This window comes from Sus scrofa, chromosome 10 (genome assembly GCF_054392235.1).
Source record: "Sus scrofa isolate SSC_HxYL_T2T_F1_AM1 chromosome 10, Sscrofa_HxYL_maternal_Yorkshire_Landrace_v2.0, whole genome shotgun sequence".
NCBI classification, from domain to species: Eukaryota; Metazoa; Chordata; class Mammalia; order Artiodactyla; family Suidae; genus Sus; species Sus scrofa.
In genome coordinates this window covers 15,816,086-15,830,611 of record NC_139392.1, presented here as the reverse complement: position 1 = coordinate 15,830,611, position 14,526 = coordinate 15,816,086, and the positions used below count along the sequence as shown (strand labels likewise).

The 14,526-nt window shown below is 36.0% G+C and overlaps 1 protein-coding gene across 1 annotated transcript in view; it reads right to left on the bottom strand.

Moving 5' to 3' along the window:
- The window catches only part of DNAH14 (dynein axonemal heavy chain 14), a 343,434-nt gene that overhangs the window by 118,305 nt on the left and 210,603 nt on the right, over positions 1-14,526 (bottom strand). Inside the window, exons 42-45 of the mRNA XM_084979196.1 lie at positions 12,754-12,983; positions 7,531-7,647; positions 1,982-2,140; positions 773-905 (exon numbers count right to left, since the gene is read on the bottom strand). Coding sequence (XP_084835322.1) covers positions 773-905; positions 1,982-2,140; positions 7,531-7,647; positions 12,754-12,983 — 639 coding nt within the window. The remainder of the gene's footprint in view (positions 1-772; positions 906-1,981; positions 2,141-7,530; positions 7,648-12,753; positions 12,984-14,526) is intronic.

Below are 14,526 nucleotides of genomic sequence, written 5' to 3'. Positions count from 1 at the left end.
GCCTGGGAACCTCCATACACCGTGGGAGCAGCTCAAGAAAAAGGCAAAAAGACCAAAAAAAAAAAAATTATTTATTAATATTTTGGAAAAGTAAAGATTTTCTTCCCCCCCCCCTTTTTTTTTGGTCTTTTTAGGGCTGCACTCATGGCACATGGAAGTTCCCAGGCTACAGGTCAAATCGGAGCAGTAAGCTGCCATCCTATGCCACAGCCACAGTAAGACCAGATCTGAGCCACATATGTGACTTACAACACAGCTCATGGCAATGCTGGATCCTTAACCACTGAGTGAGGCCAGGGATCAAGCCTGCGTCCTCGTGGATACTAGTTCGGTTCCTTACCACTGAGCCATGATGGGAATTCCCTTAATTCCTTTTTTGAATAATTTTTCATTTTATTTTATTTTATTTTTTGTCTTTTTTTTAGGGCCGTACCCACAGCATATGGAAGTTACCAGTTAGGGGGCCAATGAGAGCTGTAGCTGCTGGCCTACTCCATAGCCATAGCAACACAGGATCCAAGCCACATCTATTACTTATACCACAGCTCACAGCTACGCTGGATCCTTAAGCCACTGCCTGAGCAAGGCCAGGGATTGAACCTGCATCCTATTGGATACTAGTTGGGTTTGTTACTGCCGTGCCACCATGGGAACTTCTAATTCTGCATTTTCATATAACAGGGTTGCTTTTTAAAATAAGGTATATTTATATATATTAAGGCAAACTTTGTTTTTACCAGGCAAATCAAATTTAGAGTTTAATATATACAACCTTGATTTTTTAATTTCATTATATAACAGGACTTCTCCTAAAATTGACCCATATTTCACATCAAATGCTCCTGAGCTCTCTAACTTTTCAAGCATTTGATTAATGGCAGTGGTTTTCCCAACAGCAAAGTCTCCTAAGGGGGGAAAAAACATAAGATTAGACTTACATACAAGAAAATGAATAGATGCTAACATATTAAAATGAAACTATAACATTTTATGTCATTCAAAAAGTGTATTTGTGCTATTCCCTCTCTTTAAAAATGGGTTAAGAATGGGTAAACATTCTTAATGGTTAAGAATGGGTAAAACAAGGAAGTTAATATGAAAACTTCTCAAAATCCTTTGAATTATTTACACCTCTTAAAAAATAATAGATTAGGATTTAGCCACTATTTTAATCTAGTGTTCTTTTAAGTCTATCACAAACCTTTTTGCAAACAACAGAACTACTACATGAAATTAATTTCCCGTGAAAATTTTTGCCAACACACTCTTTAGTTAATGTTCACTCTTGATGGCAGCAGAACAGGGAGTCACAACTTTATAATTCACCAAACATTAAGTAAAACTAAGAATTTCCTTAGACAAAATTGGAGGCAAGGGATGGGTTATCTGAGATTCCAACTTCATTTTGCTTGAATACTTTGAGTACAGAACTGGGAAAGGGACACAGTTATCTCTGGTGAAAGGCAACCCAACTGAGAGAATCAGAAACGATAACTGAATGGGTTTGAAATAAATGTTAAGTGAAGGTAGGAGCTGTTTTGAATTACCCCCTTGATAATGGTAAAGGACTGAAATATTTTAACATTGGGTTGAGAATTGTGTCTGTAAATTACTTGTCAAATCGGGCAATTTCTTCTTATTTTTTTCTGCATGCAGCTCTGTGTGTAAATGGAAGTGAATCAATCAATAGGACATCCGTGGCCTGCTAAGGACCTTAGCCCAGAGGCTATGGAGGTCATACAGATATTAATCCAGGAGTTCTACTTTTGGAATTTGTCTTGAAGGCAAAGAAAAAAGATTTATAATGTCCTGTGTTGGCAAATGTGGGGAAATAGGCATTCAGATACTGTTAGCAAGAATATATATATTGAAAGAGTCAGGTCATCTTTTTTTCCCACTTATAAAATAAAATGATTGCACTAAATAATTACTAGGGCTCTTCCTAACTCTGAAATCCTCATTCCTTAAATATTTTTAATACCTGTGAGAAGTACAGGGCAGGAATTCTTTAAAAGAAGGCTTATGAGAAAAGAAAGGCACGTTGTATCTCTAGTAGCGATGTAATTAATGTTCTCTCCATATTCAGTTATCTTCAGGAGGTGTACACTGGAGCCTGGAGGATCAGGTACTATTGAAGTTCCTGTTAAAATTTTTTAAAAAGTCTCAAATGACCTGTAAATAAATGTCCATCTCATCTTTTAGGTACTAAATACTTTCTGGAAAAGTCTGTGCATTATAAACCAATGTAAATATATACATACAAGCCAAAATTGTTGCAAGTGCCTGGGGGCCTCTGCTGATCTCAGAAACTTGTCCATTCATTCACAGTCTCAGCCAGGGAACTCATCACACGCATTTTTCAGTCCACGATATGCACTTCTGATTTTTCGTCCACCAAACCTACGCATCTGGCCTCATATGCAGTGTAAGCAGCTTCTCCACATTCCCTCCAGTAAAAGCTGCCAAAGCGTCCTGCAATCCCTTTTCTAAGAACAATTACTTTGATGATGCTTCTCCCTCACTGTTATGTCTCTTCCTTTCTATTGGAATTTTTCCATTGTACAAACAGATATGTGCTAGGATCACCCATCTTTTTACTGATTGAATCATATGAAGTTGACATTTTTGTTAGTAAAAACCAGTTGAATATGGGCAATTTTATATGAATTACATACAACACACGCATATACACACACTAAAGCTAAACCAAATCTCTCTTGATCCCACAGCTTCCTATTACACAGCCAAAACTCTCAAAAGAGTTAAAATGTAACATAGCCTCACTTCCTCATCTTTCATTTTACTCCTTTTTAAATTAAAAACTAAACAGCTGATAATTCACATGGTACACAACTCAAAAGCACATAAAGGTAGGCAATAAACAATCTCTTTTTCATACCTATATCCTAATTACCTAATTCCCACACTGTGTACGTATATACTGTTGTGCAGTTTTTTAAAATTTGGTTCATTTTAGAGATCCTTCTATAACAGCAAAGACTTTTTTCTGGTTAATATTTTTTCATGTAATGAATATATATTATAAAATTTTCACCAATGTGCTAATGATGGATATTCATGGTATTTCCAATCTTTTGCTACTACAAATAAACCTGAGTTTATGTAATACATTTGTGTCATTTTGCACATATTTATGGAATATTAACGAATGTTGAGTGAGCTTCAGAATATATCCCTCAATGACAATAGATTAGGAGTAATCTTTTTTATTCTATTAATTTTTATTTTATATCGGCTTATAGTTGATTTACAGTGTTGTAGTAGTTTCAAGGGTACAGCAAAGTGATTCATTTATATACATACATATATCTATTCTTTTTCAGATTCTTTTCCCATATAGGTTATTATAGAATATTGACTAGAGTTCACTGTGCTATATAGTAGGTCCTTGTTGGTTATCTATAGTAGTGTGTATATGTTAATCTCAAACTCCTAATTTTCCCTCTCTCCCACCTTTTCCCTTTCATAACCACAAATTTTTTTTCTATGTCTGTGAATCTGTTTCCGTTTTGTAGATAAGTTCATTTGTATCATTTTTTTAGATTCCACATATAGGTGATACCATATAATATTTGTCTTTCTCTGATTGACTTAACTTAGTATGATAATCTCTAGGTCTATCCATGTTGCTGCAAATGGCATTATTTCATTCTATTTTATGGCTGAGTAATATTCCATTAGACATTTGTACCATATCTTTATCTATTCCTCTGTCAACAGACATTTAGGTTGCTTGCATGTCATGGCTATTGTAAAGAGTGTTGTAGTGAACACTGAGCTGTATGTTTCTTTTTAAATTAAGGTTTTCTCTGGATATATACCTGGATCAGGGTTGCCGAATCATATGGTAACTCTATTTTTAGTTTTTTTAAGGAAACTTCATACTGTCCTCCACAGTAGTTGTACCAATTTACATTCCCACCAACAGTGTAAGAAATACGAAAGACCCAAAAGAGCCAAAGTTACCTTGAAAAAGAAAAATGGAGATGGAGGAATCAGGCTCATTGACTTAAGACTAAACTACACAGCTACAGTCACCAAAACAGTATGGTATTGGCACAAAAATCAAGAAAACAGATCAATGGAGCAGCACAGAAAGCCCAGAAATGAACCCAAGTGCCTATGGTCAACTAATCTATGACAAAGAAGGCAAGAATATCTAATGGAGAAAAGACAACCACCTCAATAAGTGGTGCTGGGAAAACAGGACAGCTACATGTAAAAGAATGAAATTAGAACATTCTATAACACCATACACAAAAATAAACTCAAAATGGATTAAAGACCTAAACATAAGGCTGAATACTCTAATACTCTGAGAGGGAAACAAGCAGAACACTCTTTGACATTAATCGCAATAGTATCTTCTCAGATCCACCTCCTGGAGTAACAAAAAATAAAAACAAAAGTAAACAAATGGGACATACTTAAAAGCTTTTGCACAGTAAAGGAAACCTTAAAAAATGAAACAAAACAAGCAAACACCTTACAGAATGGGAAAAAATATTTGCAAACAAAGTGATCGACAAAGGATTAATCTCCAAAATATATGAACACCTCATGCAGCATGTTATCAAAAAAAAAAAAAACCAATCAAAAAATTGGCAGAAGATCTAAGTAGACATTTTTCCATAGAAGAGATACAGATGTCCAGAAAGCACAGGAAAAGATGCTCAACATCACTAATTATTAGAGAAATGAAAATCAAAACTTCAATGAGGTATCACCTCACACCACTCAGAATGGCCATCATCAAAAAGCCTAGAAACAATAAATGATAGAGAGGATGTAGAGAAAAGGAATACTCCTTTTTTTTTTTTTTGCTTTTTTAGGGCCGTACCTACGGCACATGGAAATTCCCAGGCTAGGGCTTGGACCAGATCTGCAGCTGCTGGCCTATGCCACAGCCCCAGCAACATGGGATCCCAGCCATGTCTGTGACCTACACCACAGCTCACAGCAATGCCAGATCCTTAACCCACTGAGTAAGGCCAGGGATCAAACCTGTATCCTCATGGATCCTAGTCGGGTTCGTTTTCTACTGAGCCACGAAGGGAACTCCCAAAAGGAGTACTCTTTTAAAAACAATGTTTTGGAGAAACAAACTAAATCATAAAAGGTAATTTTTGAAGCATGATGCTTAAACTATCATATTGTAGGTTACCCCAATGTTATAAATTTATGATGTGTAATGTTTAATTTTTATTTTATATTCTACATGACAAAACAATTTATATATCATTAATTGAACTGATATTGTATTTTAAGACATAATTGTACATATAATATCATATATATAATGTACATGCATACATAACATTCAATACATGTATACTTTGCTCTACTGGGCAAAGATACAGACCTGCCCCTACCAAGACTATGCCAGCTGGCATGGGACTAGGGCTGCCCTCTGCTTGTAGGGAGTGACACTGGGGATGCTTTGGAGGACAGCCCCATCTCCTGGATGACTCACTGAGTAAGGCCAGTGGCCCTGCAGTCAGCAAGCACAAGCAGGTCCTCATCTTCGTGCGGTCCATGTCCATGGAGATAAGAGTACGTGAAGCCCCCGACCTCAAGGAGGATATGAGTGAGACCCTCCGGGAGAACTTCCCTGCACATCAGGTTCACACTGAGCAAAATCAGAGGTTTAAAAAGGGAGTTGCAGAGCCTCTCTGAAGAGCAAAGCCTCAGAACCTGTGTTCATGGTCTATGTGTATTTAAGGTGTGCTTCTCGCCACTGACATCAGCAATGACCTTTTAAAGAACCAAATCAACCTGTTCATCCACAAGTTTAAGTTTTCATTTCAATAGATGTCATCTAACTGGGTATGGGTGGCCCTTGAACCTGCTGCCTATCTTCCTGAGAATCAGGCATAACCTCATTATTCATGCCTCACACAACAGTTCTAGCCAAGGTGAGCCTTTGCTCAGTGCAAAGGCAGCCACACTGTTAAGAAATGGCCTGGTGCTGTAAATTCACAAGCCACTTGGCTCAGTGGGCAGAAGAACTTTTGGGGGCCTGAGGGGTTGTTCCCAGGAACCGAAGCATGAACCCAGCTGATCCCACTGATGCCCCCAGCTGTCAGGGACAAGCCTGCACTTTGTGGCTGGTACTGCTTGTTTCTCTACACCCTTGCTTCCTAAAGGGAGACTGCTTTCACTCCAGCGTGGCTCATCCACCCCAAGGTATTAACTGAGAATCTTTGCGGGTTCTTACAGGAATGAAATGTGGAGTTCTGCTATTGTTTCTTTTTCTCATGTTCCTGAGCGCAGTCTGGCACCAGGACGTTTGATTTATATTGCATAGTGGTGAATCAAAAATGATACTGGGATATTTAGATTATCCCAATCAACTATTATAGGTCTGGATTTGAAAGCTTGGAAGGGTTTTAGTTTCTCCTAACCCTTGCCTACAATTAGGGTAAGTTGGGGCCAGAGGAAGTAATATCTTAGATTTGGAGAAAATACCTCCTTTTGTAGCGGTAACTGAGATATTGATTTATGTGCATTGATATTCAGTTACCATTTTTTTCCAAACAGTGCTAAAAGCTAAGGATAAGAGTGACCAATATTAGCATTACCATATGATACACAATTCAAAGGTTTCAAATAAACATAATACTGTGACAGATAATGTACAATGGAACCTTGTTATTTCCAACTGAAATTAATTGAGCTAGAATTTCTTGGATGCTTCACATTTCCAATGTTTCCAGTTATCTTTTGTCAAAAACTCTTATAACCAAATTTGGAAACCCCTTGATGAGAGAAATCTCATCTCAAAACAGTTCAATTCAATTTGCATTCATTGATTTTTATATATTTGCCAGAAATCTACATGAAGTACACAAATCTATATTAAGTTCCTGACTCAATGGAGTTCACTGGTGGCCAAGGGGTTAAGGATCTAGAGTTGTCACTGCTGTGGCTTGGGTTCCATCCCTAGCCTGGGAACTGCCACCTGCCTCTGCTGCTGACAAAAAAAAAAATTTCTTTCTCAAGTTTCAACCAAGCTCTCAAAGTACAACAATTTTCTATGTCTTTTTTTCCTATATGTATAAGCAGAAGATTAAGAATAAAAATCATTTAGCATATATGGATATTTGTCAAACTATGATTTTTAATTTCTAACTAGCAGTTTCCTTTATGGTCACATTCTTACATCTATGTTTTGCCTGTTTTAGAAGAGGGTCTTTCCCTTTTCTCCTTTCGATAAGCACAGTTAAATAAAATAATAAATATTTCCATTAGTAAGACTTTCGATGAATTACAGTTTTAAAATATGCAACAGACTCAATCAAATAAATACCTTCAAACTTTCTCAGAAAGCAATATTCACAATTTATTTTTTAAGGCATGTTTTGTAAACATAGATCCAAACGGATTTCAGCGCAGTCACAGAACCCAGCAGTCCTCAAAGATGCTGAGGACTGAAAAAAATAACCATTTTTACATATAACGTAATCTGAATTTTAGAGAAGTTAAAATGTGACTCAAAATTATTCTTACCTCTTTGAATTAGTGTCTGAATGTTAGGAAGTAATTCTGTCCATGGTATAAATTCACATTGCTGTATATCCACAAAATACCCAAAGATAGAATGTTCACCAATTGGGAGGCTGATGCCTACATTTGAAAATGACAAAGTAAGAAAGAGGTTCATTTGTGGAAGTTTCCCTAAGAATAGGATCTTTATCTGAAAGATATGATTGTTGAATCAGAAATAATAACTATTCCCCAAGGGTATGCCCCAAAATACAAAACAGCCCTATCTTCTTTCCTTCTAATCTTTAACTGCATAAAAGAAAAGTTTTATTAACCCTGTTTTATTACGTATCCAGAAAGAAAGGCAAATCATGATCTGATATCCTTTTGAAATCTTATTGAGAAGTTCTGCTTATTATCATGTGTCATATGTTACTAAATGCAGTATCATACTGGCTGTCATCAAACCATTATATTAGAAAATTATCATACTAATTTGCAAATCACATTCACTTTTTCATTTATAAAAGTAGTAATTTTTGGATGGATTCTGGAATATACAGAATAATAAAAGCAAAATAATTTAGCTATGGTTTCAACCTATAAATATAAAAGTGTTAATATTTGATATGTTTCTTTGAATCATTCATAAAATTTTTGCATACAGTAAAATTCACTTTTTTTGGGTATACAGTTCTATAAGGTTTTTTGGCCACATGCATGTATTCTTATAATAACCATAATAATAGGATATAAAACAATTCTAAAACCCCAAAGAATTTCCTAGTGCTGCCTTTTGTGTATTCAGATTCTTCTACCAGTCCTAATTCCTGGCAACCACTGATCTGTTCTATATTTTTATATTTTAATTTTCCCAGAATGTCACATAAATGGAATCATATTAAGTATGCAAAATTTGGAAAAAGAGTTCATTCACTTAGCATAATGCATTTAATATTTATCAACATTGTTCATCAATAGTTCATTTGTTTTTATTGTTGAGCAGTGTTCTATTGTTTGGATGTACCACAGTTAACTTATCCATTCTCCCATTTCAGCTGTTCCCAACTTTGTCAGTTATGAATAACATTGCCCAAATATTTATGTATAGGTTTTGTATAAATATGTTTTCCTTGCCCTAGGATAAATATCTAGAGGTGAACTGCTGGGTCATATGCTAAGTGCATATTTAACTATTTAAAAACTGTCATACTGCTTTCCAGAATGGCTGTATGTTTTTTTCTTCTCATTTTATTGAGACATAATTGACATACAGCATTGTATGAGTTTAGGGTGTACAGTATAAAGATTTGACTCAAATACATCATGACATGATTACTACAATAAATCAGTGAACATCTATCATCTCATGTAGATACAAAATAGAACGACAAGTATTTTTTCCTTGTGCTGATAACTTTTAGGAGTATCTTTTATCTTACAGTTAGCAATATATGAAAGTTCCTGGAGTTCCTGTTGTGGCTCAGTGGAAATCAGTCTGATTAGCATCCATGAGGATACAGGTTTGATCCCTGGCCTTGCTCAGTGGGCTAAGGATCTGGCATTGCCATGAACTGCAGTGTAGGTAGGCCAGCAGCTGCAGCTCTGATTTGACCCCTAGCCTGGGAATCTCCATATGCAACAGGTGCAGCCCTAGAAAGACCCCCCCCCCCCACACAAAAAAAGTTCCTGTTACTACACATCCATACCAACTCTTGGTATTAATTTAAAATTTTATAGTTTTACAATTTTATTGTGACATCAATGATAAACAATATTGTCTAAGTTTAAGGTGCACAACGTGATGATTTGATATACACATACATTATGAAATGATAGCTCTATTATTTGTTTTAATTGAAGTAGAGTTGATTTACAACATTGTGTTAGTTTCTGCTCTACAGCAGAATAATTCAGTTGTGTGTGTGTGTGTGTGTGTATATACCCTTTCCATATTCTTTTCCATTGTGGTTTATCACAGGATATCGAATATAGTTCCCTGTGATAGAACCTTGTTGTTCATCCATTCTACACGTAATAGTTTGCATCTGCTAGTCCCAAACTCCCAATCCATTCCTCCCCCACCTCTCCACCCTTGGCAACAATAAGTTTGTTCTCTCTGTTTCTGTTTTATGGATAAATTCACTTGTGTCATATTTAGATTCTACATATAAGTGTTATCATATGGTACCTGTCTTTCTCTTTCTGCCTTACTTCACTGTAATAGTCTCTAGGTCCATCCATGTTTCTGCAAATGGTATTATTTCATTCTTTTTTATGGTTGAGTAGTATTTCATTGTGTATCTATACATATACCACATCTTCTTCATTCATCTATGGATGGACATTTAGGTTGTTCCCATGCCATGGCTATTGTAAATAGCATTGCTATGAACACTGGAATGCATATATCTTTTCAAATTATAATTTTCTATGAATACACACACACATACACACACACACACACACACACAGGAGTGGAACTGCAGGACCATATGGCAACTCTATTTTTAGTTTTTTATGAATCCTCATACTCTTCTCCATAGTGGCTGCATCAGCTTACATTCCCGCCAACATTGTAGGAGGCTTCCCTTTTTTCCACACCTTCTCCAGCATGTTTTTACAGACTTTTTAATGATAGCCATTTTGACTGGTGCGAGGTTGAACCTCATTATAGTTCTGATTGGTATTTCTCTAATAATTAGTGATGTTGAGCATCTCTTCATGTGCCTACTGGCCATCTGTATGTCCTCTTTGGAGAAATGTCTATTTAGGTCTTCTGTCCATTTTTTGATTGGACTGTATTTATGTTATTGAGTTGCATGAGGTGTGTGTATATTTTGGAAATTAAACCCAAGTCAGTCACATTGTTTGCAAATATTTTCCCCCAGTCCACAGGTTGTCTTTTTGATTTGTTTGTATTTCCATTGTTGTGCAAATGCGTATGAGTTTGACTGGGTCCTGTTTGTTTATTTTTGCTTTTAGTTTTTTGCCTTGAGAGACTGACCTCTGAATTCAGAAATAAACCCAGGCACCTATAGTCAATTAATCTTCGACAAGAGAGGCAGAAATATAAAATGGGAAAAAGTCTCTTTAACAAGTGGTACTGTGAAAACTGGTCAGTTGTATATAAATCAATAAAACTGGAACATACCCTCACACCATGCACAAAAATAAACTCAAAATGGTTTAAAGAAGGAAATAATGCCATTTTCAGCAACATGGAATTAACTTACTCATACTAAGTGAAGTCAGTCAGAAAGAGAAAGACAAAAACCATATGATATCACTTGTATGTGGAATCTAAAGTGCAGCACCAATGAACCTACCTACAAAACAGAAACAGACTCAACAGACATAGAGAACAGACTTGTGGTTTTCAAGGGGAAGCGGGGAAGGAGAGGGATTGACTAAGAGTTTGGAATTAGTAGATGCAAACTATTATATTCAGAATGGATAAACAATGAGTCCTCCTGTACAGCATAAGAACTATATCCAGACTCTTGGGATAGAACATGATGGAAGATAATCTGAGAAAAAGAATGTGTATATATATATATATATATATATATATGACTGGGTCACTTTGCTGTACAGCAAAAATTGGCAGGACAGTGTAAATCAAGTCTACTTTAAAAAAATGAAGAAACACTAAAAAAAAAAAAAAAAAAAACCCTAAAAATAGAACTACTATATGATTCCAGAAATTCCAGTTCTGGGTATATGTTTGGGAAAAAAAATGAAAAATCGAATTCAAAATGGTACATGCACCAGTGTTCATGGCAGCACAATATAGCCAAGATATGGGAGTAACCTAAGTGCCCATCAACACATGACTGCTTAAGAAGTTGTAATATACATATGCAATGGAAATTACTCAGCCATAAAAAAGAATGAAAATTTTCCATTTGTAGCAACATGGATGGACCTAGAGAATATTATGCTTAGTGAAATAAGTCACAGAAAGACAAGTGCTGTATGATATCACTCATATGTTGAACCTAAAACATAATACAAATGACTGTATATGCAAAACAGAAATAGAAACAGAGTCACAGTTATAGAAAGTAAACGTATGGCTACGACACAGGAGAGGAAAGGGGGAAGAGACAAATTAGGAATTAAAAGACACAAACTATACATATAAAATAGATAGAAGTTCCCTTCGTGGCTCAGTGGTTAACAAACCCAACTAGTATCCATGAGTACGTGGGTTCAATCCCTGGCCTCGCTCAGTGTGTCAAAGATCTGGCATTGCTGTGAGCTGCTGTATAGGTTGCAGACACAGCTCGGGTCCCACATGGCTGTAGCTGTGGTGTAGGCTGGCAGCTGCAGCTCCGATTTGACCCCTAGCTTGGGAACCTCCATATGCTGTGAGTGCGGCCCTAAAAACACAAGGGAAAAAAAAAAAAAAAAAAAAATATATATATATATATATATATATATATATATATATATAAACAACAAGGACATGCTGTATAGCACAGAGAAAAATATCCATTATCTTGTATTAATCTATAACGGATTATAATCTACAAGAATACTGAATCACTATGCTGTACACCTGAAACCAACACAATATCTTAAATCAACTGTACTTCAATTAAAAAACTAATTAAAAACACAAATGTTATAAAATCGAAAGCTTTATAAAGTAATTTAGAAAATATCATTTGTTCAAAAAAGAAATGTAAGACTACATTATTTTTATTCTATAGAAGTTCCTGGAGTTCCCGTCATGGCGCAGTGCTTAACGAATCCGACTAGGAACCATGAGGTTGCGGGTTCGATCCCTGGCCTTGCTCAGTGGGTTAAGGATCCCGTGTTGCTGTGGCTGTGGTGCAGGCCGGTGGGTACAGCTCCGATTAGACCCCTAGCCTGGGAACCTCCACATGCCAAGGGAGTGGCCCAAGAAAAGGCAAAAAGACTAAATAAATAAATAAATAAAAAAAGTCTTAAAAAAAAAAAAAAAAAGAAGTCCCTCCTACATCATGATATGTATAATACAGAATGAGCTCTACATAAAATGATACATATAACACACGTCTGGTTATACGGAAAATCTAATTTTCTTTAGCTTCTTTCCACTGGAGTGAAGGTGGGGAAACACACTTATTTAACGCTCTTTTACCTTTAATCTTCACATTTTTCAAAGATGAGCCCAATTGATATAAGGCCAATTATAAGAGTTTCAAATCAATATTTTAAAGTACGCATGACTTTTTTTTTTTCCCCTTTAGAACTTACCTATTTGCGAATTGCCTTCAAATAATTCATGAACAAGGGTGTCAAAGTCATAGGTTACTCTTGCAGGAGAATCAGGTTCAGAACGCGAACACAGTACTACGTCATCTTCATGTTCATCTTCACGTTTTAAAGCTCCTCCAAATGCCCAAGTGAATGCAAACACATAAAGCTTTTGAATCATTTTTTTAAATTTAAGAGGATTTTTCTCTGGATGCCATGGATTTTCATCCCTAGGGTGGATGGATGTGAAAGAGTGAAGATTAAAAATTTTAGGAAGCAGTTCAGTGATTTATGTCAATATCACATCGAAAATTCATTATTAAAAATCATAATATAGCTAAGTGTTGACATAAAAATTTTAGAATATATAATTTTCCTTTGATAAGTTATACCAATTATACACTGCTACTATTTTTATTTTTAAAGTACCATAGAGTGAAAGATTTTTAGCCAACATTTATTTCATTTATTTAGTAAATGTGATTCGTTTTTATTTTAGGTAAATTTATTATTAAGAGTTTATCTGTCTTTGGGATAGGATATGAGAATTCTCCATTTAAAGTAGAAAGACACAGTGAGTAGTCATTCTTTAGTCCTCTCAGCCATGTCCTACAGGATGACTCAGCTCATACTGGCTAAAACCAGGCAGTGCGAATCTGGGGAGAGTCTTCTCCAGTCTGGGTCAACCCAGGTTAGCCTGGTCTGTGGGACCCTGAAACTCTACAGTGTTGCTGATGGTGATGGGGCTGATTTCACGACATTTTGCCTAGGTTAGGATTTAGTGTTATCATAAAATGACTTGTGAATTATGATAACCCTAAAGATACATTACTGAACTGAACTTTATTGGCAATTACTAATATATTTTTTAAGATCTAAATTTTTCTACTAGTATTGATTTACAATGTTCTATCAATTTCTGTTTAGGCAATTATTAATATGTAATGCATGTGTATAATTATTTTTTGTCCCTTTTGTTTTAGGGCTGCACCTACAGCATATGAAAGTTCCCAGGCTAAGAGTCTAACTGAAGCTGCAGCTGCCAGCCTATGCTGTAGCCACGGCAACAGCGGATCCCAGTCACATCTGCGACCTGTATGGCAGCTTGTGGCAATGCCAGATCCCTAACCCACCGAGTGAGGCCAGGGAAAGAACCCTCATCCTCACGGATACTAGTCAGATTCTTAACTCGCTGAGCCACAGCAGGAACTCCTACATGTGTACAATTCTATCTGAAATTTCTAGTCACATGTAAATAGTTCATTCAGCAACTATTTTTTTTTTAAATTCCTACTATAGATCAGTTATTCTGAACAAAAAAAAGATGATCATTTATTTCTGGGACAAGAAAATGAATACCAAAATGGGCTATGTGGAAAAGACTAAAGAGTCAAGCCTACCATTGAAGAATGGGTGTAGAGATAACTGATTTAGATTTTGGGAGTCAGGGAAGGCTTCTCTGAAGAAGCAACAGGTAAACTGAGACCTGAACAATGAGTGAAATTTGGCAAAATATAGGAGGAAGTGTATTTTGAGCAGAAGGCACACATATGCCAAGAGTGTGAGGTGAAAGCGTCATGGCTAAAGACCTGAAAAAAAGTCCATTTTTACTGAAGCACACATAGTTAATGGAAAAGATTACAAGATGAGTCTGGAGAGGTAGGCAGAGGTTTTTAAGCTGTGACAAGTTTTTGTCCTTCCACTCTGACTGTAAGGGGAAGTTATTAAATGGCTATAAAAAAGGAACCATTAAAAAAATCAAACTCTTGTGTG